We start from the raw sequence: 23,703 nt of genomic DNA, 5'->3' as shown, positions 1-23,703 counted from the left end.
TATTTTATCTTTTGATCTATAACCAATGAAATACAGAATTGTAAAATTTCATCTGTAGCAGTAGCCGTACAGAATGTGATAATAGGCAGACAGACAGCAACAATGGCAAGATGGGGCACCGCTAGCAAGGTTAGGTGGATGTGAAAATCCTTCTGAATGCAGGCTTGGTTCATTTTGACAAGAGTGAAGTTTTGGACACTGGCAGAGGACAACTTGGTCTGTTTGGGTGTCACCACTCCCCTCATGGCACTGAAAACCCTCTCCGAGATGACACTGGAAGCAGGGCAAGAAAGAAGATAGAGAGCGTGCTGTGCCAGAAATCCATGCTCCATCATGTTTAGGAGACTGAAATAGCTGCTGCTGCTTTCTGCCACAAGAAAACAATCCCCCATTTTACCTTGATAGCAAGGGTCTAAAAGCATGGCTGTCCAGTAATCATCAGACTTCTTTATGTCAACGATACGCCTGTCACTGTATAAGCAAGCAAGCAAACAGGTGGCCATTCTGGCCAGCATGTCTGATGAATTACTACTTTCCGGCTCCACCCCTCACTCAGACGATTGGGTCCTCATAGTCCTCTTGCTCCTCCACTGCCGACTCCACTCCTCCTCCTCTTGCAGTGGCAGCTCCTCCTCCTCATCTTACTCATCCTCATCGTCGTCTCCCCCTCCATCATGGCAGATTCCCTTTTTGTGTCCCCAACAGCTATAGGGTGGACAGCAAGATGTGTCAGTTGCTCCTCTTCTGTGAGGGATGATGTTCATCCTACAGTTGTCCCTGCTGACAAACTTTGTGGCCTCTTGGACAGGTGCCTCGGATGAGCTGCCACTACCTGACCTCGAAGCAACACATGCTCCCTGCTGCTGAGGCTGACTGGTGCATGACAAAATCGTTCATAGCTTTCCGCTGCTCATACAGATGTTCGAGCAGGTGCAATGTTGGTTTCCAGCGAGTTGGCACGTCACGGATTAAGCGGTGGCCAGGTGGGGGTTTAGCTTGTAGACAAGCTAATTGCTGGTGGAGAAAAGTGTTTTCATGGCCAAACATTCCGTTATAGATGTCTCACGATGGAGCAGAGGACAAGGAGGAGTCTTAGTAGGAGAAGAAGAAGGGGATGATGATGACAAAGATACCATACTGCTTGGGGATGCAAGGACAGACTTGTTCTGATTGGGAATGCTGGCCAGTTGTATTTTACCAAAGGATACGGTGATGCCATCTCATGTGCTAAGACCTCTGGTACCTATAATTGTGTTTGAATGGCCACAGCTTATTTTAACCCTGCAGATCTTGCACACTGATGTGGTTTTGTGTGCCCGCCTTGTGGAGAAAAAGTGGCAAATAGGAGTTGCTCATACAGAGCTACAGGCAGCAGGGGTGTTGCTAGGGTCTCAAAAGATCCGGGGCACAAGCCCCTATAAATATGTTGCCCCCACACTTTGCTGTACTTGCTATACAGCAGCACTTACCTGTCACATCCAGGGCCTCCAGGTGACGTCTCCTCTCTGTCATCATCTTCTCTGAAGATCTTCTCTCTCATCATCTTCTCCACTCGGTCTGGGCAACTTCTCTCAGCCGCCTCGTCTCTGCAGAGTGTGACACACAGACATCTTAGCTTCCTCACATTCTATCATTATCCCCCAACTGGAGTCCCTACAGTGTTATCCTGCTGCTTGCTGTGCCCCCCCCCCCCCAAATACTATCCTGAAGAAACATTACTGCCCCCCATAGTAATAGTGCTCCTCATAGTCCCACCAATAGTAATTCCCTTCTAGAATGCCCTCATTAGTAACACTGCCCCAACCGTGATAATGCTCCTCAACAATGCCCCCATTATTAGAAGAGCCCTCCCATATTAATAATACCCTCACAGAGTCCCCAGTAGAAATAAGGCCCCCTATTGTTCCCCCAGTGGTAATAAAGCTCCCTACAGACCCCTCAGTAGTAATAAGGCCCCCATAGTGCGCTTAGTAGAAATAAGGCGGATCTATAAGACCCTCCTATAGAGCCCCCAGTAGTAATAAGACCACCTATAATGTCCCCTGGATCTGCAGTGCCCCCTGCAGTTATAATCCTCCCTCCACCATACAGTCCCATGTAAATACCATCACCTCCTCCCCAGCCGCCTCCAACGAACAATCCCATGTAAACATCACCCCCTAAAGCTACTTTCACACTTGCGTTCGTGCGGATCTGTCCTGTACTTGTACAGGACGGATCCACACCGATAATACAAACGAATGCATCCGATCAGGACCGATTCGTTTGTATTAGATTTGAATTTCTAAGTCCCAATACGGATCCGTCCTGACTTACATTGAAAGTCAATGGGGGACGGATCCGTTTACAATTGCACCATTTTGTGTCAATGCAAAGGGATCCGTCCCCATTGACTTACATTGTAAGTCAGGACGAATCCGTTTGGCTCCGCAAGGCCATGCAGACACAAAAACGGTGCTTGCAGCATTTTGGGGTCCGCTTCCAAAACAGAACGGGGGGCCATACGGAGCCGAACGAATGCATTCCGAATGGATCTGCATCCATTCAGAATGCATTGGGGTTAAACTGATGCATTTGGGGCTGCTTGTGAGAGCCTTGAAACGAATCTCACAAGCGGATCCCCAAACGCAAGTGTGAACGTAGCCTAAACATTAAGTCCCATGTACATAAACATCATTCCCGCCCACCATCCACTTTCAACATACAGTCCCATGTCAATAACATCACTCTCTCCCCCAGCCACCTCAAGCACACAGTTCAATGTCAATAACATCCCTCCCTTCAGCCCTAACATACATCCCAGTTAAATAACTACAACTCCCAGCATTGCTCTGCCTCTCCCTTCACTTACCTCTCCTCATGTACAGACATCATCATTAGGCTCCTTCTCCTCTTCACTCCTGTCCAATCCTGCACTGGTCACATGATGGTGACATCATCCAGGTCATCCTATCACAGCCTGTTTTGCTGATCACATGACCTGTGATGTCACCACATGTCCTTTATCTCTTCCCAGTGTATTAGATTCAATTGTATTGCCGTTCTGTGTACGGCAATACAGTTGTATCTAGCAGGCAAGCAGGACATTCGGGGCATGGGACAAAACATCCGGGGCCCAGGCCCCGAATGTTTTAACCTAGCGACGCCCCTGACAGGCAGCCAAGCTGGCCTTATCTCTGGAAAGTTTTGGACCTAACACACCCACAGCATCAGCGGCATCAACAGATCCTGAATGAGATGTGGCTCCGGCTGTTCTTTGAGAGTTAGGAGGCCTCTGCTCTTTATTGCTGCCGCCACCGCCCTTCTACATCGATGTTGCCTCCTCCTCAGCACTCCGATCTGGCTCCCAGGTCCTGTCCAGCACACAATCGTCATCGGAGTCCTCACCTTCCCTAAAGCTTTTAGCTGTGAGATATCATGATTTGCTCCCCTGCTCTGCGTTTTCCCTGACAGCCAAGTCACTTCCCCACCACCAATGCCATGGCTACAGGTGCCACTATTCCCACCACCATCAACACAGGTATGCCTGTGGTCACCAGCCTCCTCTCCAACCTCCTCCTCAGGGCAGCCTAAATGGTGAGGGCTGCAATGAGAAGCAGGAGGAACACTGTGACCCCTGGCTCCACAGCACGGTATGAGACTCTGAAGTCACCTCCACATCATACTGTTGCAACTGAGAGGAGGAGTGAGCCATCCAATTCACAATCTCATCCTCTCTCTGCTCATCTATAATGTTGCGCCTTTGTAAAGCCAGCAGGGACAACTGTGACCTACTACTACTACTACTACCAGTACTTCTGGCTGGATAGTTGGTGCTGCTACTACCCACATTCTGGCTCTGGGTCTCTCGTTTGGAACCCTTCTGTAGCCTGCACATTTTTGGGCCTCTCAGATAATGTGCACTACCCTGTGTATTGGTGTAGTAAACACATATATATGCCGCTAGTTTAAATATAATCAACAACCCCCCCAAAAAAAAAAAAAGTGTGAAATAGGGAAATGGATTTGGGCCTAAATTAGTTATCACTGCCATATAGCTTTGTGTGCTACCCTGTCTATTGGTGTAGTAATCATGTATATATGCTGCTAGTTTGAATATAATCAGTCCCCATTAAAAAATGTTTTATTGGAAACGTGTTTGTGAAATAAAGGAAAACTTATTTAGGCCTAAATTTATTATCCCTCACAGGCCTAGTTGTTGGTGTTGATAACCTATATGCTGGTTTAATTAAATTGAACAAGTCCCAAAAAACATTAAAATTCCAACCGTGTAGAAACAGAATCCATGGAAACAAACAATTGAGGCCTGATTCTCAATTTCTCATTATCACTCACAGGTAGATTTCTGCCCTACCTAGTGTCTTGTAGTAATCACATATATATGCTGCTTTAATTACATTTAACAATCCCCCCAAAAATGTAATTGCTACTGTGTGGAAACTGAAAATACGTAAACAGACAATTGAGGTTTGATGCTCAATTTCAACTTAACGTATACAGGTAGATTGCTTGCACACTGTGGGTATTGCTGCAATAATCACAAATATATGCTGCTTAATTAAATTAAAAGACCCTCCCAAAAATTTTTAATTGCGACCACGTGTAAACTAAAAATACATAAACAGACAACTGAGGCTTGACACTCAATTTTAACTACACACAAGTAGATTTCTGCCACACCATAGGTATGGCAGCAGTAATCACGTATATATGCTGCTTAATTAAATTGAAAGCACTCCCAAAAAAAATCTTTAATTGCGACCGTGAGGAAACTGAAAATACGTAAACTGACAACTGAGGCTTGACGCTCAATTTGAGCTTAATACACACAGGTAGATTGCTGCCACACCATGAGTATGGCTGCAGTAGTATATATATATATATATATATATATATATATATATATATATATATATATACACACACACACTGCTTAAATACAGCTATATTGAACCCCACAACAGATTTCTGTGAAAATGGAGAAACAAAATGGAAGTATTTGTTTGTAGGTAGCTGCCTTTGAGATGCACCTGCACTTCTGATAGCAGGCACAGCTAGCCACAGCTCCTGTATCCTCTCCCCCTGTTTGTCAACTGCCCTGCTTCTCTCTATTGTACACAACACACAATTCTTCTTTGGAATCCTAACCTTTGCCGTCACTGCGCCGTTTTACTGGATTCGTTCAAAACAAACCAGGAAATATTTGGGTTTGTCTGCCGTCCGAAAAATAGCAAAGTTTGGAACGAACTTGGTTCAGTCCGTACTGGTTTTCTCATCCTTAATGCAAACCAATTGTTTAAAGTAGTTGTAATGGAGTAGACACATATGGATGCTTTCTTCTAGCAATGACGCCACACGAGTCCATGGGTAGTGTCTGGTATTGCAGCTTAGCTTCATTGACCTGAATGAGGTCTAGCTGCAAACCATGGGCAAGATGTGGACAGGTGTGAAACCTAATTATTTTCCAATTCTCTGTTGCCTGAAAAATGTAACCAATACTGTATATAGCCTACACAATCAATATGAATGGGCCATATATCTTCTGGGAATGGCAAGCTTAATAATACCTACTGTCATTAAACAGTATTTAACCCTGAGGTTTTACAGTATTCATTCAATGCAGCTATTATTTACCTCTTCCTCTGAAAATAATGGACCTAGTGTAGAGATTTCATTGAGTCCAGGGACATCCTTTGCTCTTATTATGTCAACTACACCAGGACTTTTGAGAGCATCACTATCATCAATGGACCTAAAAGAAGAAGTGCAGTTACACAATTATATCATTTCTATACCGATGTTCACATGACTATACTCCATGCTCATTACCTGGAGGGCTTATCTACCAAATACGTGAGAAGAAATTACTTGCAGTCGGTCAGACATAGGTAAGCAAGACATTATAGAACACCAAAATACAACTTGAAAACGCCTATGACAGTATCTATATATTTAAGCTTGCTCTAGGTTTGTCATAACACTTCTGTCCCTGAGCACCTAACGTATACCAACACAGGCGACTGACTGACCTTGCTTTCTGAAATTCCCTGTTCTTCTCTCCTGTACCTTACAGCTTGACTTAAACTGCTGACCAATTTTTGCTTACACAGATTAATATCTGCTGTATTTAAAATAACCAATGTGCATCAGCCTTTACTGTACCACCCAGAGAAGCACTGGTGAAAAGAACCATTAATAAATCGGTGTAATTTTCAAAGGAAGGATGAAAACTGAAAAGATAAGACATCATTCAAATGGCACAAAAGCTCATAATCCCTTTCAATGAAGTGTCGGACCTCCGCCGATCTGATCTTGATGACCTATTCTGAGGATAGGTCCACAATAAAAATAACTTGGACAACACCTTTAAAAACACCAGTCTGGCATTTAGTACTAGAATCCTTTTGTTTCCACTGCATAGAATAACCAGCGGGTGACTGCGGTTCATATTCATGCCAGAAACTGAATCTGAACCATTTGTTAAAATTAGCCTTTATTCCATAATAAATGCTAACCGTCTGAAAAGGCACCTCTGTAGGAGGAGACAAGTGCAATAACTGATGCCAAAACTTTGGTAGGTCCTGTTATAGATTTTGCATTGGGGCCAAGTAGCTTAAAGTTTTGCCTTTGATTGGTTTTAATTGGCTTAGGAACTTCAATATAATGTACTTACACAATCTTTGCATGGGCTTTTTTGCTGGTAACAAAAGCTAGGAAAAGTTCTTGATCCACAGGTGGCATGTCATCCACATATATAGCTTCTCCTGTGGCCTGCGTAATGCCAGACAGGTGTACTACTGGATGGCCCACAGGATCTTCCACTGGCTGCTTGGTGGTAACTTCCTATGTAATATACCAGATTGTATGATTGAAATAACATGGAAATTGCATCATTTAGGGCTTATTCATACGTTAATAAATCACGGATATGTGCTGTCCATGTTCTCCCCCCACAACACACGTATCCAAGGATTTTGTGTGTTTCTTCACATATTCTTGTGTTTCCACTTACAACAGAAAACAGCAGAAACATGCGTATGGACCTAGACGTCTATGGGACTGTGAAAATCACAGATAGAACACACATGCCATTCATGTTTTGCCCATTTTCACTGATACATTGTACATATAATTGATTAAAAAAAACTTCTGCAGATGCACAGTATAGATCAACCATGGTCAAAAAACACTGACGCGCCCTGAAGTTGGACATTGTGGATGCAAAGCTTACATACAGCAGGGCCCAAATATTTACATCGGCAAAAGGGACACAGATATGTGAATATAGCCTCAAAGAACATTATGTAAAACCCAATTGATTGAATCACACCACACATATTTTACCTGGAAAACCTGAACTGTTTTTGGAACTGTAGTCTCAAAACCTCTGATGGCACTGAGATGTTCTGATGCCTTGACAGAAGATGTGATCTACAAACATTTCAAAGAAATATACTGAAGGATAACAAGTAAAACAGAATAGCAATAGAATAATATTCTTAGCAACAATGAGGTTTTCTTTTTTTTTTATATAAATGCATAAGAATGGGTGAAAGCCGCAGGCCAGCATCTACAGGCTCCCAAAGTCTGGTGGTCATTCCCCAGTTGAGCAGTTGTCCTCAGCGACCATGACCTCACATTGCACCCAGACTGTTGATTAAATGTTGATTAGGGAAGGCCACTTTTAATGTCATAATACTTTTTATATAGTTGTATTGAAATAATCCGATTTACTACTTTAATCTTAAATGGTTATGTTTCTGCGTTTGAATGTTTATGAGCAGTTAAGTCTTGTATTAGTCTGACATGAATTCAAGATTAGTTTCAGTGGTCATAGGCTATCCAGCTGGATGTCTTATTGTTTATTGCATTTTTAAGACTTTTGTTTTGCTGGTTGACATGGACAGCTGCCATTAGAAAAGACCACTTTAAATTAGATCATTTATAAGATATCCTAATGTTAGGGGTGGTATTGGGTTTGTTTGGCCCCAAAAAGTAGCTTAGCCATCTCAATACTTCTGACACACAACAGAACCACAGGGGTCTGTATTAGATATGGCAGATGAACTTTAAAATTGCACTTTTGGCTTGGGAGAGGAGTAAATACATTTTTTAAAATATAAAACAGTGCTTAGGTTTAAAGGGATTCTGTCACCAGGTTTCACCCCTGTCAGCTAAACATATGCTGATGTTCAGGGCCTCATCAGGATTCCTAATGTGGGCTTCTAAATGTGATCCGTAGCCTTATTTTGCTAAAAAACAGGTTTTACTAACCTGTCACTCAAAGAAATAAGGTGCCCAAGGGGATGTCAAGGGACGCAAGGTGCCGGCCGCACCCACCGCTGTTCGTGCCCAGCGCCGCCTTTCCAGACTTCTGCACCGCCTCCTAATCCACTGTGTCGCCTCTCGCTCTCCCTCCCTCCCCCTCCTCCTGCTGTAAGATATCGCGCGTGCGCACAGGGCTCTGAGAGGCTGGCGCCAGAGTGCAGGTCATAACTGGGTTTGAGCGAAGTGCCGGCGCATGCGCACTTCGCTTTAAGAAGCCAAATCGAGAAGTCCGCAAAGGGCGCATCAGGCAGAGCCCTGTGCGCACGTGCGAGATCTTACAGCAGGAGGAGGGAGGAGGGGGGATGGAGGGGGGTTGGAGGGAGAGCGAGAGGCGGCACAGAGGATTAGGAGGCGGTGCAGAAGTCTGGAAAGGTGGCGCTGGGCATGAACGGCGGTGGGTGCGGCCGGCACCTTGCATCCCTTGACATCCCCTTGGGCACGTTATTTCTTTGAGTGACAGGTTAGTAAAACCAGTTTTTTAGCAAAATAAGGCTACGGATCACATTTAGAAGCCCACATTAGGAATCGTGATGAGGCCCTGAACATCAGCATATGTTTAGCTGACAGGGGTGAAACCTGGTGACAGAATCCCTTTAAGGTATACTGTGTTCAGAAGATCTGCTCCGTGTTCTTGATCTACAAGTGGCATTTCATCTACATATATATATGGCTTATCCAGTCGCCTGCTTAATACAAGACTTGTGCACTACTAATTGGCCTACAAAATCGTCCACTGGTTGCTTGGAGGGGTTGGCCAATTTCACACATTGGTGCAGGTCCCACCTCTAAGACCTACACCTATCTCTACAACGGTAGAAGTTGTTTGGACGGCACTCCTTTAACAGTGGTCCGGTGCTCAGCGGTAGACAGTCAGTATATAAAGAATATTAAACCGCGGCACTCGAATTAAGTAGTTATTTATTTATTAATCCATCCACAAAAATAGGACTTAAGGCCAACGTTTCGGTCTCATCCCGAGACCTTGTTCACGGCCTAAAATAAGACAATAATTGTAATACATATTTTGTATATTTTATATACATGGATATAAATAGAAAGTTGTATTAGAGTAAATTAATATAGAGATCCACAGAACATATAATGAAGCAAAGTAATATAGAGAGCAGATGTAATGAGTAATAGTGCTTGAACATCATATACCAGAGAGGACCAGTAGGGATAAAGGTCAATTGCAGAGTAACACAAAGGTCAGGAGATTTCTAGATTATGGTAGGAACCTGTAAAGGAATGTATCTCTATATTAGTATAGGTTAGTCTTAAGGGGGAACACTATATCTATGTGTGTATATATATATATATATATATATATATATATATATAGGTATATAGATATATCCACACTCGCATGCCAGTAATGAGCCACAGAATAGGCCACAAAGTAATTGGTTGAGGCATAATCCAGTGATGAGTGGGTGATCCAGGGAGGTGCCAAATATAGTAGGTAATAGTTGGCCTTAAGTCCTATTTTTGTGGATGGATTAATAAATAACTAACTACTTAATTTGAGTGCCGCGGTTTAATATTCTTTATCTCTACAACGGGACCTCCAAAGTGAAGGACTGCATACCTCACAAGTGTGGCCACTCTCCATTCACTTCTGTGGGAGTGCCGAAAATTAAATCTGGAACTCCCATACAGGTGAATGGAAAGGTGGCTATGCTTACTTCAGTTATATGGGAGTTCCAGAAATAGCCGAGCATGCTCACTTGGCTCTTTTCAGTACTCTCATAGAAGAGAATGGAGAGTACGCCACACATGTCAGATGCGCTGTCCTTCACATTGGGGATGCAATTCAAATTAAAGGTGCCCAGAGGTGGAACCTGCACCTATTTGACATTGGTGGCAGATCTTAGTGATAAACCACCAATGTGTGAGATGGGCCAACCTTTTTAACTTCCTATTTAAAACCCAGGATTGTATGATTGTGGTAACATGGAAATCATCACTGAAGTGTTTTGAAATTGCATCTCAAGGAAGAAATTGCAACTTGAGGGAGATAAATGAGAAAGCAGATCTTCCAGACAGGAGCACACACTGTGGAAATTTCACTGACAAGTACAATATGACTTACAGGTTTATCCAGGACCTGCAGAACTTGAAGGTAGAATTTGAAGAGAAAACTGATGATCAGAGATCTCTTGTATTCTACCTTTCCTTCAGGAGCGGATGGTGGAATAGTTATCTCATTTAGGACCATTCTGCAGGCTTCAGAGAGCATCTCATCATTCCAATGCCTGCCAAGTACAATATATATTACTTTACATTATAATATGATTATATTGCAAGGTATATACGGTAATCTTAAATAGTTACATTAATGTCTACAATATGGTTTATGGAAGAAAACACTTCTATTTGGTTTGGCATATTTTTATGACTTAAATTACAAGCTATTTCCATTATTTTCATTGCACTGTCCCAAGATGTAGATTTATCACTTATCCACATGACTGCCTGATTGGTAGGATCTGGCTCCTGGAGCATGAAAACTGCAGCAGAGTCATCCTGTGCCCCTTCATATAAATGGAGCAGCAGGCAAGCACGCAGGCTGCAGCTCCATTCACCTCTGTGGGCCTTCCGAAGATAGCAGAGTAAAGTGCTTGACTAACCAAAGGGCAAAACCAGCACCGATTAAAAATCTAAATAGTTATTTATTTGATAACACAGCATTGCACAAACGGATAAGCACGGCACCCCGAGAGTAGATGTGTTTCGGACAAGTTACATGTCCTTAGTCCTAAGGAAATGTATCTTGTCCGAAAGGTGTTTACAGTTGGGGTGCTGTGCTTATCTGTTTGTGCAATGCTGTATTATCAAATAAATAACTATTTCGATTTTTAATCAGTGCTGGTTTTGCCGTTTGGTTTTTCTAAGAGGTCGGGAATCAATGTTGATCGGGGAGATGTTTAAAGGGGTTTTTCAATTACGCAATAAAATAAATAAATAAATAACACCAGCAGTCCAACTCACTGCATTACATAAGCTGATGATGACATTCTGGGTGCATTTTGACTCCTCCAGCATAATTGCGATCTGTGATCCACACCCTGTGTTTGCATCCTAGTGCAAGACTCATGGGGAGTGTCTATAGCATCGGGTCTTTGCCTCTCCTTCCCCTCCCAGCTGGAATCCTCATTAGTATTCACTTCAATACAGTGAATAGTAATGAAGCTGTGTTGGAAATGGGTTTTACTACAAAAATTATTTAACAGATCTTCATCAGGATTTGAACTCCAGACCTTCCGTATGTCAGGTAGAAGTGTTACTATTACACTACAATCCTGCTTTGCTGGAAAGGCTAAACTTTCTGTGCTTAAAAATCTATTTTCTTTACTGACATAACACTAAACAAATAGTATATTACTGAAATGAAAGCAAAAAAAAAAAGGGCCATCTAAGATAGAGTTCAAGAAAATGGGCAACAATCACTATTAGGGTACATTCACATGAACGTAAGCCATCCGTGCCACAGCTGTGTGAATTCCATATTGCGACATGGACCCATTCACTTGAATGGGTCTGTGATATGCAATATACGGCAAAAGATAAGGCATGTGCTATCTTTTGCAGTTCGGAGGCTCATGGAAGAGCTTCCGAGTGCTTTCGATCCGTGCCTCCACTCCATATCGTATCTTGAGGATTGCGTACCTATTCAAGTCATTGTGTCTGCATCCGTGATGCAGGATTCACACAGCCGCTGCCCGTATATATTGCAGAATCGCCATTTGCAGTCCACAATACAGGAATGGATGACCTAAATTCGTGTGAATGTACCCTTAGTAAGTGAAAGTATGTGCTGTTTCCTGTCAAGTGATGCTGAAAATTTAAAAAATGGAATACCTCTTTAAATCTTAGGGCAAAAGGGATAGTATAATTTTTATTTTTATTTTTTATTTCAAACCGAAGTGGGGCTGGTAATAAAATACCTCCAGGCTGCAGCCAGCGACATATTGCAGAAGCTCAGGCTGTACACTGCTGAGGCCAGTCATTTGCTGGAGCAGTATATGGGACATCACTGCTACAGCTGCAATGATATGTTATCGCCCCATATCACTTCTTCCATATGCCTCAAAGCTACTTGAGCAACATGTCCATTCTGAACTGTCCTCTCATCTCTCCTCCTGCTCCCTCTTTGACCTGCTACAATCTGGCTTCTGACCCCACCACTCAACTGAGACTGCCCTCACCAAAGTCACCAATGACCTACTAACAGCCAAAATCAAAAAACATTACTCTTTCCTCCTTCTCCTTGACCTGTCCTCTGCCTTTGACACTGTTGACCACTCCCTTCTGTTACAAACTCTCTCATCTCTTGGCATCACTGACCTGGCCCTCTTCTGGATCACATCATACCTCACAGAGTGTACATTTAGCGTCTCCCACTCTCACACCACCTTCTCGTCTCATTCCCTCTCTGTTGGTGTCCCGCAAGGCTCTGTCCTAGGACCCCTGCTCTTCTCTATCTACACTTTCGGCCTGGGACAGCTCATAGAGTCCCATGGCTTTCAGTATCACTTTTATGCTGACTACACAAAAATCTACCTCTCTGGTCCAGACATCACCACCTTACTATCCAGAATCCCACAATGCCTATCTTCGATATCCTGCTTCTTCTCCTCTCGCTTTCTAAAACTTAACATGGATAAAACAGAATTCGTCATCTTTCCCCCATCTTGCTCAACCCCCCCCAACAGACCTATCTGTCATGGCTGCACACTCTCCCCGATCAACCAAGTCCGCTGCCTTGTAGTGAGCTTGGATTCTGCCCTTTCCTTCCGACCGCACATCCAAGCCTTTTTTTTCACTACCTGCTGCCTCCAACTCAAAAACATCTCCCACATCCGCTCTTTCCTCAACTTTGAGTCTGAGAAAATGCTTGTACATGCCCTCATCATCTCCCACCTAGACTACTGCAACATCCTCCTCTGTGGCCTTCTATCTAGCACTCTTGCACCCCTCCAATCTATCCTCAACTCTGCTGCCCGACTAATCCACCTCTCACCCTGTTACTCCTCTGCCTCTCCCCTATGCCAATCCCTTCACTGGCTCCCCATTGTCCAGCGAATTAACTTCAAAATACTAACAAATACATACAAGGCTGTTCACAACCTGTCCCCTCCCTACATCTCTGAGCTACTTTTCCGATACATCCCCACACACAATCTCCGATCCTCACAAGACCTCCTTCTCTCCTCTCCTCTTATCACCTCTTCCCACAATCGCCTCTAAGATTTCTCCTGTGCATCCCCCACACTCTGGAACTCGCTACCCCAACATATCAGACTCTCACCGACAGTGGAATCCTCGAAAAAAGAAACCTAAAAACCCACCTCTTCAGACAAGCCCACAACCAGTGACCCTGCTGCCTCTATACCGCCATGACCAACTTCACCCTCTCCTACTGTGTCCTTCTCCCATACCATGCAGATTGTAAGCCCTCTCTCCTTCTGTACCAGTCTGTAACTCGTCTTGTTCATGCTTGCTGGCATCAACCTAAGGGAACAAACTGCGCATGCGCAAAGCTCTCACTTTGTGACGTCCGGGATCAAGGAGGAGATTCGGAGGATGCGGGTAGTGGTAGGCTCCTTCACAGTGGGCATGGCTGGGCTCCAGAAACGTTAGTAACAGCCCCTTGGGATCCTTACTTGCCTCATTTACATATATATAAAATAATTTTTTTGCCTAAATAAAAGCACTCACAGCTATGGGGAATGTATATTGCGGACATGCTAGCGGCGATCTAGCAGCGCATGTCCGCAGCTCTATAGGCAATGTAATAGCAAGGATCTCCCCAGCAAGCAAGCAGGTGCAGGCAGTGTCGGACTGGGACGCCTAGGGCCCACCAGTGGAATTGATTTTGGGGCCCACCCTAGAGCTGGAGATATTACTTGTTCATTTTTCAGTCTCACACACATGAATGTACAATACAGTATGCTAAACTATATCAAATTGTTTCTCTTTAAGCAACTCATTTAGTTGATAACTGTGTCTGTTATTTACTGTCAGTAGTTTGGACAGCAGTCACACGTGGACATTCCATGTCCTGGATGAACCACCCAGTCCCTCAGCCAGCCAGCCTAAACAATATATAAAGTGAAGGAAATGTTTCCTGATATAGTCAAAAGGATAACTTTATTGAAGTGATTGTGTAGCGTCCTTATTCATTCCATATTGTACCACAGGAATATCAAACAGGTTTAACTATATGTAGCAGGAATCTCCAGACACTTGTGTTATACTGCGACTTGTGTTACACTGCGACGTATGACTTTTGCCATATATTTACCTTTTGACCAATAATCTCCCTGGGACTCAACAGCTCTCCTCTGCTTATGATTTTCTATATTTTGTATATTATACTTAATATTTAATTTACTTTATGCACTTTGATATATACTACTAATATCCAGGAATTTTGTTTGCCTATATATGTGTTCTTATATGTACCATATTTCTTATTTTGCCTCAGGCAGTGAACAAGGTCTTGTGATAAGACCGAAACGTTGGCCAGTATTTATTTATTAACTATTACTTCCTGGATGGATAATAAAGAAACACTACTAATTAAATAGTAAAACGAGTGCCGTGGTCATTCACTGGCTGAAGTGAGACAACCCCTTTAACACAGAAGCTCAATTTACTGATCCTATAGACGGTGTACGCCCAGGCTGTTGTTTCCTGCACCAGGTCTATCACAGGCGCTCAGGCTGGATGATACTGTACATTTGGGGCAGGGGTAGTCACTTCTCTCTCACTCTGTACCAGCTATTGGCTTACTTTCAGACGGATTGTTGCCCCAGAATTGTGCTGAAATGTTGGCACAAATGGTACATCTCAGGCCCCGCCCTCTTGTCAAGCATTTCAGAAGAAGGTGTACAACCCCTATGTGCACCAGTTTATGCCCTTTTTTTTTACACAGATGTTTGGCGCAGATGCATTAGTAAACGTGGGCCAGTGTTTGCTGTGTGCCGCAGGACGTTTTATTGGAACAGGGGGCTCTGTGCGGTGCCAGGAGATACTATACAGCGCTCTGATCTATGCCCAGCTTTTCTTTGATGTGCTGGTATACATCTACCCCCCTGATCAGTGTTGGGTTTAAGGGGTTGTGCAGTGTAAAGATACCGATGACCAGGCTGAGCGGATCGCAGGAGTTCAGTGTGGGAGAATGGGATGACAGGGCAGGAGTAGAGAAGCAGGAGGGCTGTGTCCAGCCAGGCCAGCCCCCAAGTCCCTAAAGTAATGGAAGAAAAGGTATTTACTGATAACAAAAAATGCTCATGTTTTTACTGTTCCGCTCTCTGAAAATTACAACTCCCAGCATGCCCTGTCATATGCAGACCTTCAGGACCTGCTGAGAGTTGTAGTTTTCCTCACTACAAATTGCCATACTCCTAGGCCTATTCACACCATGTATACCATGATAGAAACTGCTATGGCTTCTGCTGCTATATACGCTGCACTGAATGGAGCTAAGCCATTAAAGGACACTGCACCAAAAGTGGACATGTCTGTTCTTGGGACAGTTGCAGGTTTTAACCCCTTTAGGACAGGGCCATTTTCGTTTTTTTCTTTATTTTTGGATTTTTTTTTTACTCCCAGCCCTCCCAGAGCCATAACTTTTAATTTTTCCATTCAAATAGCTGTATGACAGCTTGTTTTTTTCGGGATAAGTTGTACTTTTTGACTGCACCATTTACGGTTGCATACAATATAGTGGGAAATTGGAACATTTTTTTCAAATGGCGTAGAATTATTAAAAAAAAAAAGATTCAGCTACAGTTTTATGAATTTTGTTTTCACAGCATTTTCTATGCGGTAAAACTGACTTGTTACTTTCATTCTCTGGGTTAGTATGATTACATCTATACCACATATGCTTAGATTTAATACTGAAAAAACAAAACTTTGAAAAAACTATTTTTTTCTTTGCATTGCCATGTTGGCATCAATAACCTTTTGGTTTTTATGTCTATGGAGCTGTGTTAGGGCTCATTTTTTGCCGGAGAATCTAGTTTTTATTGATACCATGTTGGAGTGTGTACGACTGTTTGCTCATTTATTATTCCAACTTTCCTAAAACTTTTTTTTTTTTACACTTTTTAATAATTCTTCTAGTGAACTTGAACAAGAAATTATTAGATTGCTTCTGACATAGACTGCAATTAATTAGCATTGGAGTCTATCAGAGTTTCAGGCAGGATCTTCTTGGGAACATAGCTGCTGCATCCTCGGATCATTCAGAAGAACCGAGCCCCCGATCCCCACTAGGTTTTTGAGATGTTGTAGTCACATTTGACCATGGCATCTGAGGAGTTAAAAGTGTGAGACTGACATCATTGTCAATTGCATATATTATCCCTCGGTGTCTGCTGTTTAAAACAGCAAGCACTTAGTGGCTATAGCACCTGCTGCGCTTGCGAGTGGGCGCCATCCTAAAATATCCAACTCACAATGTAACGTATATTTAAAAGGTTTTCCTGAAATATTATAACTCATGACATATCCTGTGGATAGGTCATCAGTATCCCATCAGTGGGGGTCTGACACCCGGGACCTCTGCTGATCAGCTGTTTGAGAAGGCATCGGTGCTCTTGTGAGCGATGTGCCCTTATCTGTGCTTTTCCGCGGCCATGTGACGTCACGTCCATTGATCAAGTGGCCTAGGAGCAGCTCAGCCCCATAGAAGTGAATGGGGCTGAGCATGATACCAAGCACAGCCGCTATACAATGTACGGTGCTGAGCTTGGCGAGCTGTGAGAAGGCTGTGGCGCTACTGCAATCACTTCAATAAACCTATCCTTTTGAATATGCCAGGAAACATTTCCTTCACTTTATATATTGTTTAGGCTGGCTGGCTGGGGGACTGGGTGGTTCATCTAGAACAGGCATGCTCAACCTGTGGCCCTCCAGCTGTTGCAAAACTACAACTCCCACCATTCCCGGACAGCCTACAGCTATCAGCCTACACAAGGGCATGGTGGGAGTTGTAGTTTTACAACAGCTGGAGGGCCACAGGTTGAGCATCCCTGATCTAGGACATGGAATGTCCACGTGTGACTGCTGTCCAAACTACTGACTGTAAATAACAGACACAGTTATCTACTAAATGAGTTGCTTAAAGAGAAACAATTTGATATAGTTTAGCATACTGTATTGTACATTCATGTGCGTGAGACTTAAAAAGGAACAAGTAATATCTCCAGCTCTAGGGTGGGCCCCCAAAATCAATTCCACTGGTGGGCCCTAGGCGCCCCAGTCCGACACTGCCTGCACCTGCTTGCTTGCTGAGGAGATCCTTGCTATTACATGCAGCGATCTTCTCAGCAACATGAGAAGGAGCGATTGCTATGCCATAGCTCGTCCCCATGCTGTATAGTGGTTTGCCGGTGGCAGATCAAAATTAGACAACACGATTACCGCCAGCAAATCCTGATCTTTCAGCATGCTGGATTACCCGATAAAAGAGTGTTTGCTCATTCATCAGGCAACCGGTGGCAGTATTATACTGCAAGATGATTGCTAATGGGTGTTCATGCGAATCTGCCCATCTAATACACTCTTAAGGTATAAGGGAAAGATCTGCACCTGTTCTTTGTTTAGATCCGCACCTTGTTTTGGCTCACAATCACTGATGGAAATTACTGACCAAACACTGACGTGTGAATGAGACATAACTGATGGAAATAACTAAAATGTGAACTTGGCCCTAGTGCATCTAATTTACCAAGCAAAGTAAGACTTTTTGATGAATTTCTACAAGGACTTCTAACTTCTGCTAACTTACCAGGAATGGTCATATTTAAAGACACACTACAAGTATTATCCTGATGATAACTCAGGGCTTTAGTATTTGATTCATACCTGCCTATGAGAGCCTGGCAGGTTTGCTTTGCAGATACAGTAGAGGGACCCACACCACCATAGAAAATGGCAATTTCTTTAATCACATCAGTGTCATTATTAAATTGAACTTGCATTCCTGCATTGACAATGGCAAAAGCATTTTCTTCACTCAGGGCTTGTCTGAATGCTGACACAACTTGATTCTGGGTAAAAAGCACAAAGGATAAAAAGTAAATATAAAGGACAAAAATACATCTTTAAATATATATATATATATATATATATATATACACTGCGTGCAGAATTATTAGGCAAATGAGTATTTTGACCACATCATCCTCTTTATGCATGTTGTCTTACTCCAAGCTGTATAGGCTCGAAAGCCTACTACCAATTAAGCATATTAGGTGATGTGCATCTCTGTAATGAGAAGGGGGGTGGTCTTATGACATCAACACCCTATATTAGGTGTGCATAATTATTAGGCAACTTCCTTTCCTTTGGCAAAATGGGTCAAAAGAAGGACTTGACAGGCTCAGAAAAGTCAAAAATAGTGAGATATCTTGCAGAGGGATGCAGCACTCTTAAAATTGCAAAGCTTCTGAAGCGTGATCATCGAACAATCAAGCGTTTCATTCAAAATAGTCAACATGGTCGCAAGAAGCGTGTGGAAAAACCAAGGCGCAAAATAACTGCCCATGAACTGAGAAAAGTCAAGCGTGCAGCTGCCAAGATACCACTTGCCACTAGTTTGCCCATATTTCAGAGCTGCAACATCACTGGAGTGCCCAAAAGCACAAGGTGTGCAATACTCAGAGACATGGCCAAGGTAAGAAAGGCTGAAAGACGACCACCACTGAACAAGACACACAAGCTGAAACGTCAAGACTGGGCCAAGAAATATCTCAAGACTGATTTTTCTAAGGTTTTATGGACTGATGAAATGAGAGTGAGTCTTGATGGGCCATATGGATGGGCCCGTGGCTGGATTGGTAAAGGGCAGAGAGCTCCAGTCCGACTCAGACGCCAGCAAGGTTGAGGTGGAGTACTGGTTTGGGCTGGTATCATCAAAGATGAGCTTGTGGGGCCTTTTCGGGTTGAGGATGGAGTCAAGCTCAACTCCCAGTCCTACTGCCAGTTTCTGGAAGACACCTTCTTCAAGCAGTGGTACAGGAAGAAGTCTGCATCCTTCAAGAAAAACATGATTTTCATGCAGGACAATGCTCCATCACACGCGTCCAAGTACTCCACAGCGTGGCTGGCAAGAAAGGGTATAAAAGAAGAAAATCGAATGACATGGCCTCCTTGTTCACCTGATCTGAACCCCATTGAGAACCTGTGGTCCATCATCAGATGTGAGATTTACAAGGAGGGAAAACAGTACACCTCTCTGAACAGTGTCTGGGAGGCTGTGGTTGCTGCTGCACGCAATGTTGATGGTGAACAGATCAAAACACTGACAGAATCCATGGATGGCAGGCTTTTGAGTGTCCTTGCAAAGAAAGGTGGCTATATTGGTCACTGATTTGTTTTTGTTTTGTTTTTGAATGTCAGAAATGTATATTTGTGAATGTTGAGATGTTATATTGGTTTCACTGGTAAAAATAAATAATTGAAATGGGTATATATTTGTTTTTTGTTAAGTTGCCTAATAATTATGCACAGTAATAGTCACCTGCACACACAGATATCCCCCTAAAATAGCTAAAACTAAAAACAAACTAAAAACTACTTCCAAAAATATTCAGCTTTGATATTAATGAGTTTTTTGGGTTCATTGAGAACATGGTTGTTGTTCAATAATAAAATTAATCCTCAAAAATGCAACTTGCCTAATAATTCTGCACTCCCTGTATATATATATATATATATATATATATATATATATATATACACACACACTCACCTAAAGAATTATTAGGAACACCATACTAATACGGTGTTGGACCCCCTTTTGCCTTCAGAACTGCCTTAATTCTACGTGGCATTGATTCAACAAGGTGCTGATAGCATTCTTTAGAAATGTTGGCCCATATTGATAGGATAGCATCTTGCAGTTGATGGAGATTTGAGGGATGCACATCCAGGGCATGAAGCTCCCGTTCCACCACATCCCAAAGATGCTCTATTGGGTTGAGATCTGGTGACTGTGGGGGCCATTTTAGTACAGTGAACTCATTGTCATGTTCAAGAAACCAATTTGAAATGATTCGAGCTTTGTGACATGGTGCATTATCCTGCTGGAAGTAGCCATCAGAGGATGGATACATGTTCTCATTCTGTTTACGCCAAATTCGGACTCTACCATTTGAATGTCTCAACAGAAATCGAGACTCAGACCAGGCAACATTTTTCCAGTCTTCAACAGTCCAATTTTGGTGAGCTCGTGCAAATTGTAGCCTCTTTTTCCTATTTGTAGTGGAGATGAGTGGTACCCGGTGGGGTCTTCTGCTGTTGTAGCCCATCCGCCTCAAGGTTGTGCGTGTTGTGGCTTCACAAATGCTTTGCTGCATACCTCGGTTGTAACGAGTGGTTATTTCAGTCAACGTTGCTCTTCTATCAGCTTGAATCAGTCGGCCCATTCTCCTCTGACCTCTAGCATCCACAAGGCATTTTTGCCCACAGGACTGCCGCATACTGGATGTTTTTCCCTTTTCACACCATTCTTTGTAAACCCTAGAAATGGTTGTGCGTGAAAATCCCAGTAACTGAGCAAATTGTGAAATACTCAGACCGGCTCAAAATTGCTTAAATCACCTTTCTTTCCCATTCTGACATTCAGTTTGGAGTTCAGGAGATTGTCTTGACCAGGACCACCCCCCTAAATGCATTGAAGCAACTGCCATGTGATTGGTTGACTAGATAATTGCATTAATGAGAAATATAACAGGTGTTCCTAATAATTCTTTAGGTCAGTGTATATATATATATATATATATATATATATATATATATATATATATATATATATTATGTTTTGCACTTATATAGCGCTGACATATTCCACAGCGCTTTACAGACATTAGCATTACACTGTCCCCAATAGAGCTCACAATCTAAGTTCCCTATCAGTATGTCTTTGGAGTGTGCAAGTAAACCGGAGTATCCGGAGGAAACCGACGGGGAGAACATACAATCTCCATGCATGAGCCACTATATAGGCATGCAGGAGGCAGAGGTAGTACCCATCTCAGTACCTCAAAGTAATAAACAAATCAAAAGAAAATGTCATATAGAAAATGTCATATAGAACCAATGCCAGGAACTCAATACAAGGTTCTAAGACAAGAAAATGTGAACCTAGGGGTTGGCAACTAGACTCTGCTTGTGACTGCAAGTACTCCGTCTAAGGGTACAGGTCATTCATGGTCAAAAAATACAACCATTTTAAAAGAGCTCCTATAATTAACGCCTTTATACTGTATGTAAAGTACCCATAAACTAGAAATACAAGGTTAGAATAGATGTTCGACAGCTTTAGAGAATTCCGACTAAGGTTATCCCACTGAACTCCTTAATAGTTATAAATTAATATTTCCTGGTGCAAGTCTGCAAAGACATTTGTTAACACTACTGGAAAAGCTTATATCTTATAAGTTGAATAAAACATGTGTGTGCAATAACCCTGGAGTGGTGGTATTTCTCTATCCAGTGTTCTTTTCTTTGACCGGGAGAGTCACAGGTAAAGGTGCCACTGATCAAGCGAATTAACACCAGTGATTGACTGCTTAGAAAAAGGAGTTGAATCAAGGATATTAAGGACAGCAATGAGGATTGATGTGCTTGAAGGAAATCGACGGCTGCCTCTGAGAAAGAAAAAGTAAGACCTTCTCCTTGACAACTTTCTTGTTTAAAAACTAACCTTTCCAGAATATGGGATAAGAACAGAGAGTAAGACTTCTCCAGGCTCTACAGTGGATGAATCTGTGAAAAATACATCATTCAATGGGATTGTCCTTGAACTTCCTATATGTAGGAAAAGAAAGAACAAGAAAGAAAAGAACACAGTTACAAACAATTTTGAGAACTGTAACCAACTAGAGAGACCTGCAACTAAGACAAGTCTGTTGTTCATTACAAAACATTTGTCCTAAAAGGTATTGTCCATTAATTTTATGTTGATGGCCTGTTCTCAGGATAAGCCATCAATATCTGATCAGTGGAGGTCTGACACCCGTTACACCCTGCCAATTAGCTGATCAGCATTAGCTCTACCACAGAAAGTAGGTACCTGAATTACACAACTCTGTCCATTGAATAGTGGACAAAGCCGATTACTGCAGCGCTGCTCCTATTCACTTCAATGGACAGGCACAGGCCATGAACGTGACACCACCGTTCTCAGTGGCTTAGTCTGGAGGTCTAATGGGGGTCTGGTCTGGCGGTCCAATGGGGGTCTGAGAGATCTAATGGGGGTCTAGTCTGAGGTCTGAAATGGAGGTCTGAGAGGTCTAATGGGAGTCTGAGAGGCCTAATGCTGAGAGGTCTAATGGGGGTCTATTCTGAGGTCTGAAATGGGGGTCTGAGAGGTCTAATGGGGGTCTGGTCTGAGGTCTGATATGAGGGATTTGTGAGGTCTAATGGGGGTCTGAAGGTCTAATAGGGTTTGAGAGGTCTAATGGAGGCCTAGTCTGGAAGTCTGATATGGGAGTCTGGAGGTCTAATGAGGGTCTGAGAGGTCTAATGGGGGCCTGGAGGTCTAATGGGGGTTTGAAGGTCTAATGGGGGTCTGGTCTGGATGTCTACTGTCGGTCTCGTCTGGAGTTCTAATGGAAGTCTGGTCTGAAGTCTGATATGGGGGGGGGGGGGGTCTGAGATGTCTAATGGGAGTATAAAAGGTCTAATGGGGGTTTGGTCTGAGGTTTGATATGGGGGTCTGGTGGCCTAATGGGGGTCTGGTCTGGAGGTCTAATGGGGATGTGAGAAGTCTAATGTGTGTCTGGTCTGAGGTCTGATATAGGGGGTCTGAGAGGTCTAATGGGGGTCTGAGAGGTCTAATGGGGGTCTGGTCTGATATTGGGGGTTTCTGACATGAAGGTCTAATAGGTGTCTGATCTGAGGTCTGAAACTAGGGTTTGATATGGGGTCTGACATAAAGGTCTAAAGGGGGTCTGATTTGAGTTCTGAGATGGGGGGTCTCAGAGGTTTGATATGTGAGTCTGATCTGAGGTCTGAGATGAGTGGGTCTCAGAGGTTTGATATGGGGGTCTGATATGAGGATCTGTAATGGGGGTCTGATATGGGGGTCTGATCTGAACAGTAAGGGGGTATTTTTTGTACTGACGCACAATATAAGGAGGTATTCTTTTGTACTGTCGTACATTAGGGGGTAATTTTTGCACACATTATAAGAAGTATTAGTACTGGGGGTTATGAGGAACATGATTACTAGTATGGGCACAATGGGGGCATTATTACTATCGGGGGCACTGTTAAAACTATGCACCCTAGCAGTAAATTATTTCTATTGTTGGGACTTTGGGGAGTACTATTACTGAGGGGGCACAATGG

The 23,703-nt window shown here is 43.1% G+C and overlaps 1 protein-coding gene across 1 annotated transcript in view; it reads right to left on the bottom strand.

Annotated features, from left to right (window-relative positions):
• LOC121007369 (aldehyde oxidase 1-like) overlaps nucleotides 1-23,703 on the bottom strand; it is a 226,651-nt gene that overhangs the window by 90,101 nt on the left and 112,847 nt on the right. Inside the window, exons 14-19 of the mRNA XM_040439251.1 lie at nucleotides 22,055-22,158; nucleotides 18,211-18,395; nucleotides 10,421-10,583; nucleotides 7,345-7,431; nucleotides 6,674-6,843; nucleotides 5,635-5,752 (exon numbers count right to left, since the gene is read on the bottom strand). Of these exons, the coding sequence (XP_040295185.1) occupies nucleotides 5,635-5,752; nucleotides 6,674-6,843; nucleotides 7,345-7,431; nucleotides 10,421-10,583; nucleotides 18,211-18,395; nucleotides 22,055-22,158 (827 nt within the window). The remainder of the gene's footprint in view (nucleotides 1-5,634; nucleotides 5,753-6,673; nucleotides 6,844-7,344; nucleotides 7,432-10,420; nucleotides 10,584-18,210; nucleotides 18,396-22,054; nucleotides 22,159-23,703) is intronic.

This window comes from Bufo bufo, chromosome 7 (genome assembly GCF_905171765.1).
Source record: "Bufo bufo chromosome 7, aBufBuf1.1, whole genome shotgun sequence".
Classification (NCBI taxonomy): domain Eukaryota; kingdom Metazoa; phylum Chordata; class Amphibia; order Anura; family Bufonidae; genus Bufo; species Bufo bufo.
Note: the sequence above shows the minus strand (reverse complement) of the source record. Positions and strands in the feature narration are given on the sequence as shown.